Genomic DNA, 6,280 nt, shown 5'->3' with positions numbered 1-6,280 from the left:
TTTTATTGCGGGTTGTGGTTGACAATTTCATTATGTTTTGGGTGATGAAAATGACGTTCCACGGGAATTGCTTTTTACTTCATAATTAAAAGTAAGGGGCTGAGAAGTTTTTCTTTTCAATACTATTTAAATATTAAATAATTATATTGTATATGATAGTACATATAGTTATTATTTTATATCTTTTATATATATTGTTTTAGAATGAGTTCCTAACACTCATTATCAAAGGAGGTAATTCAATTAGTAATTAATTGAACATAATGTGTAAATATTATAAAAAACAATAATATATTTTATTTTATTTATATATTTTTTAAAATTACTTTGAATTTAAAAAAAAAAATAAGGGGTGTAAATGCAACCTTGGATATAGTTTAGGTCCATCACTGATTGGAAATTTTTTTATATTATCTTTGATTTCTATGAATAAAAGAAATTTATATAAATAAAAGAAATATTGATGTGCCAAAACATACAGTACTTTCATCCAAAGCTTAAATATCCCAAAACATAATGAGTAATTTATAGTTGATATGTCAATTAGAGCTTAAATATGTTTTTTCCTTTAAATTTGAGATTTTTTTTTCATTTAAATTGAAAATTGTTTATTTTAGCCTTCAAATTTCATGAAATTGTTACTTTTAGTCATTCATTGCCAACAACATTAGACTCATTGACAGTGTGATCATAAGTATCCACGTCTATAATACACAAGAGTAATTAATTAAATGACATGAAAACTTTGAGCTTCAATCTCATTTTCTACAACAACTGGAGTTAACTTGTATCACTTAACAGAAAAACACTCAACAATACGAGAGAAAGGAATCTAATGCAACATGAGTAATCTAAAAAGGTACTCCATCCCATTTCAAGTAACAAAAGTGTTTTATTATTTTTGTGTAAGCAATTCTCAATCACATTATCTCAAAAATACTCTTCAGGTCAAAAATTTTGTTTATAGTTGATATCAAATTCACAATTTAATGAAATTAACTATTTTTTTTGATAAATATATATATATATATATATATATATATATATATATATATATATATACTTATAATCGAGATCAGAAACAATATGCATATTACTTGCTGAATTCAGATTATTTTAGCAGTTTTATGGTGGATATGTGCTAATTAAAAATGTTGTCACGATGGAATTGATGTTCAAGTCAGGAGATGATGAATCCACTCAAGAGTCAAGAAGACATGACTAAGAAAATTTAGAAAGATTTTAAGTTCATTATCGCTAGACATATACATTTATGATTTCCATGTACAAGCGCATCTCTGTCTTTCACTACAAAAATTCAACCCCAGCTGTGTTGGACTAGTGGTTAAGGATATCAAGAAGGGAAACCCTGATTTTAATCAGACACCTAAATAGAAACTCAAGTCCTTCTTCAAAGTCTTTAATGCACGACTCCATTTTCTCCAACTGGTTTTGCAGATTGTTTATGTCTTCAAATTTGCAAGTCTTGGTAAATACAAAGGACTGCAATGCTGCATCCACTTGGGCAAATTCACTTTCATCTGCCACTAGCGAGCAACCGACTCTCTTGGGCTGAATTAGCTTGGAAATCGAAAGCCAGCTGTTTGACTTTGATTGTGTTGACCCTGAGATAAATTGCAGCAGTGTCTGAAATGTTGATAGTGTAGCCACTTCCATGTCTTGTAATAAGCTAATCAAAGCCACTGTTCGGTGATCTTTGTTTGTATTAGATGAGATGTTGGAACTCTTTGAAGTGCTGTTCAAATTTGCCAAGGCTTTGGAGATGGCCTTTTTCACTACCTTCCTAGATGTCAAGAATTTCTTGACTTCTGCTGTCAGCTCCACTTCACCACCTCTCTTCCTTCTTATGGTTGATTGAAGTTCACGTGTGCATTCTTTTGTGCGTAGTAAAGCATCTTTGGCCGCAGTACACACGTCTAAGAGCCTTAAGGATCCATGTCTTTTACCCAATTCTCTTGACACTCGTGGAGAAGGACATCTTGAGTAAGGGGGAAGCTGAGTCAATTTTTCAACACACTCAATCAGATCTTGCAAGCCTTCTACCTTATGTCTAAGAAGTGTTGAGGAAGAGGAGGTTTCTTTGGAAGCCCTTAAGCTTTCCAAGTGTTCATTGCATTTGAGAATGAGAGGGTGTGGTCTAGAGGGCAAGCTATTTGAGCGACCGTGGGAACCAGATTTTGGGTTCAAAGGAGAGGATGCCATTTTTCCTCAAGAGAAGAGAAGACTTGGTTTTGAATGAAGAATTGAGTCTACGAATCTGCCTTCCAATGGCATCTTGTCAATATATATTATGGCTGTTGGAGACAAAAACGAATCTCTTCTTAAACTAACAATATCAATGAGGCTAACTAATCAAGATTTGGATCTAGGCATAATTACATAAATGTTAGATCAGTGTTTCCTCCAAGGAAGCCATCCAACTCTCATTTTGTCTCAACTTGCACGATTGTGACATTTTCAATGCAAATGCGTCACCTAAAACGTGCTTTAACCTAAAAATATAACTCAGCTGCACGTGTGGACTGCTGTATTAATGTCAAAACCACGTTTGCAGCGCCTCTCTTGGAGGAACAAGAATCTCATCGTATCATGGATGTTGTTGTGTTTCTGTTGGTTATACCATATAATCACCCAAAAAAGAAAAAAAAATCGTAAAGGAGCATGTCCAAAATTGTTTACTATAGATAAAGTAGAGTATAAAAAGTCACAACTCACCAGGATTAAGTTAATGGCGAATGACTGATACAGAGCAAAACAGTCCAGTCAAACAAAATGGACCACCAGAACAGGCAGATAGGCCCAAGCGCAACTCAAAAAGGCCTCCTCTCTATTTAAAAGACTACATTTGATGACCCTAGTCAGAAATAAGAAATTATGTTTATGTTTATTTTACAATTTTGGTTGAAGACTAGATAAAAAGATAGAGAAGAATATATATATTTTTGAAGTTCATTTGCTCTTTAAATAGAAATAAAGTCAAATATACAAAACAAAAAATTCTTTATTTTTAAATATGACTAAAACAGTTTCTAATATGATAAAAACAGAATCATAACTCCTAAAGAATATATCCTAAGCAACAAATAATTTTAAAATTTTAAAAATTAGCTAAAACATCCACATATGCCCGCTATTGTAGGCAATGTTTCAGCAATTTTGTAAGAGTGACCCTTGTCCTCAAATCCCCCGTAGGAATTCCAGTTAAGATACTAAGCATGCACAAAGTGTCAACATCTTTGTTTGAGGGGAAAACTGCAGCCTCACTTTTTATGGCTTTCAAATTTCTCAAGGCCTTTCTGATTGCCTTCTTCAACTTGTTCCTTGAAGCCAAGTATTTTCCACCCTCAGTTGTAAATACAATTTCATTACTTTTCCTTCTGATGACAGAGTTTCCTTTGATATCTGTAGGCATTCTTTGGCTGTACTGCAGATATCCAAGAGCCTCAAAGACCCTTCTAGAATGTCATCAACACATTTGTCACTGAACTTTTGTGCCACAGCTTGTTGTTTCATAGGCAATTGAAGCAACTTATCAGTGCAGTCCTGCAAATCCAGCAAACCATTAAGTTTGTGGCTTAGCGAAGATGATGATATTGAAGAAGTGGCTTCAGAGTCCCTCAATTTTTGCAGATGCTCCTCATGTTGTGATATGAGTGGGTGAGGTGCGGAGGGCAAGCTGTTCGAACGAGTATGAAGAGAGCTTTTTGTGTTTGCTTCAGTGACTGCCATTTTCTCTTTTCAGAAAACAGAAGGCTGGTAGGGGATATATTGTGTTTTAGGGGTTGGCATCTACTATATATATAGCGAATGAATTATGGAAGACAAGAATTTCTTTTTTAATCTTTTCCCAATGTGTCACGTTGCGTCCAATATATTATATCATATTTATTTGGATATAAGCTTCCTCTTCATGGTAAGCATGCTATTATTATATCACAAGGGAGACAAGAAGAATATCTTTCCTCAGGTGTCTTGGCCTAGCCTTCTCATCCCCCAATTTTTAATTATCCCAACCACATAGGTTATAGGCATCTTTGCAAGCTGCTACAATAAAATATCCAACTCTATGAAGCATTCATCATAACAGAAGCTTTTGTCTGGAGGAGGAGGTGAGGAGCTGTTTCAATTCATAAATAGAATTCAGTTTATGAACTTGTCTGCCCAGAACAGAATATAACAGAAAAGAGAGAATCTTTATTTTCTGATATCAATATATTGATTCGACATTTTTTAATGTATCAACTTGTGGTACTATTTTGCATTTTGTTGTAGTAACTGAGTCATTGTTACATGAGATTACTTTAACCAAATTGGTTAGGGAACATGGAGGGTGTGAGGGTGATACATCAAGCAATGCGGTACAGCAGCAAGACGCTGGCAAACTTGTTTTTGTTTTGCGGGTAGTATGCAACACTATCATTACAGGGTGATTAAGTACACTTTAGCATTTGGTACCTTCCTTCTATTGAGGTTAGTTCTATGTATATTGTGGGTTAGGGAGACAAGAAATCAAATCAAATACTATTATAAAAGACATCCATATGGGAAATGTAACTGACTAGATATATATACACAAAAGCTCAGTAATGTTAACGGGATGTTTCTTACAGAGGAACACTCCTAAATGCAAGTAAGCATCTTGATTTGGATCTCATATCTACCATGCCATTGTTTCCTCAATACTTCCTACGCACCAGGATCACCAGAAAGAAAATAACATTTTAGAGGTTAAAATCTATTTATAATTTGGATAAAATAAAAAATCAACTGCTGAAATTATAAATAATATTATTTTTATCGTTTGATGTACCTGACTTTAGAGGAGCCTAATCCGCATGTAATTATGGAATTTGGAAACATAAGAAACTCACCTTATCTGACTCACCCAATTGAAGACCAACTGATTTTAATTCAGATATAAAAAATGTTAATAATAATAAAATAATATCATATCTTAGCCATGCACAATCACATAAATACTACATTTTAACTTAAAACCTTAAAATTTAAGTTTATCCTCACTTATATAATGTTTAACTTTTTCATTTCTATTCGATGTGAGACTTCACCTCACACTACTTCAACATCAATTATAAGTGCAGCACGTGTGGACAAATAATCATAATCAATACTTTCATTTGATTATAACAAGAGAAGTCCGATTAAAGCCTTCACATAATTTTTGGAAGGTAGGGTGAAGGCATATGTATTTGGATAAAATTAATCATGATCCGTTGGCTTGTCCTCTAATATGGAGGGCATTAAACACGTTGTTTTCTGCATTGTAGCATATAAAATTTGAATCGATAACTCCTTAATGTGAGAACAATTAAATGATGTCCACGATTTCATTCATATTGATTGGAATGATTGAATCCCATGTGAGCTAAAAGTTTAATGTCCAATAATTGTCATTCTCCAGCCCCTCCTTCACTATATTCCTTCCGTTTTACCCTCTCTCTCTCTCTCATGCATGTGTCAAAAAAAGAATTAATGATGAGATTAAAAGTTATTCTGCCATTGTTTTTTTGTTTCTTTTTCATTAGGGGCAAGAGTCCCGAATATATTTTTTTTCATATTTATATAACTATTTTTCTTTAGAAAAGAATAAAAAAGAAAAAATGTAGAAAAGAATAAAAAAGAAAAAATGGAGAAGTGAGAATGTGAAGGGTTAGAAATATGGCATACGATAATAAAAGTATATACACTTTTCTTTAATCACATTGATGTACAAGTATGAGATTCTTTAATCACATATTTTGGTTGACTAGTGGCTTAAAATGTTGAGTAAGGTAACTCTGGATCTAATTAGTTGTCTTGATAGGCGTTAAACTCCAACTTCAATATCTTCAATTCACAACTCTAAATTTATCACATGCCTTTGAAAATTCTCAGTAGATGAAGGCTTTGAACTGATGAGAAGCTTCAACACTTTGTCAAGCATTTCGAATTCATTAGTGTCGGACACTTAAGAATCACAAGATATTCTCTTTGGCTGCACCAGCTTGGAGATTACCGACCACCTGCTCTGCTTTAAGTGACTTTTGGGGCCAGTAATGAAACACAACACAGATTCTAATGATCTCCTAGTGACCACTTCTGCTTCTGCTACTTTTGAACTGTGAACTCATTTTTTATTGCTTTCAAGTCTCTCAAGGCCTTAGCAATTTCCCTTTTCATCTTCTTCCTACATGCCAGGTATTTTCCACCCTCAATTGTGGATCCCATTTCAGCATCTCTCTTCCTGCGAATAACTGGC

General features: G+C 33.7%; 1 protein-coding gene across 1 annotated transcript; it reads right to left on the bottom strand.

Moving 5' to 3' along the window:
- Positions 1-1,263: 1,263 nt before the first annotated feature.
- Positions 1,264-3,892, bottom strand: LOC114408275. Its single transcript, XM_028371315.1, has 2 exons — positions 3,336-3,892; positions 1,264-2,228 (listed from the first exon to the last, which is right to left on the bottom strand). The coding sequence occupies exons 1-2, from the start codon at positions 3,748-3,750 to the stop codon at positions 1,339-1,341; spliced, it is 1,305 nt and encodes a 434-aa protein (XP_028227116.1). The 5' UTR covers positions 3,751-3,892; the 3' UTR covers positions 1,264-1,338.
- Positions 3,893-6,280: the final 2,388 nt, after the last annotated feature.

Source organism: Glycine soja, chromosome 4 (genome assembly GCF_004193775.1).
Source record: "Glycine soja cultivar W05 chromosome 4, ASM419377v2, whole genome shotgun sequence".
In the NCBI taxonomy this organism is placed as follows: domain Eukaryota; kingdom Viridiplantae; phylum Streptophyta; class Magnoliopsida; order Fabales; family Fabaceae; genus Glycine; species Glycine soja.
Note: the sequence above shows the minus strand (reverse complement) of the source record. Positions and strands in the feature narration are given on the sequence as shown.

Coding starts and splice junctions, on each gene's coding strand:
- LOC114408275 (XM_028371315.1), bottom strand. CDS start 3,750: ATGGCAGTCACTGAAGCAAACACAAAAAGCTCTCTTCATACTCGTTCG. Junction 2,229..3,335: donor TACTTGGCTTCAAGGAACAA/GTTGAAGAAGGC, acceptor TCTTCTCTTGAG/GAAAAATGGCATCCTCTCCT.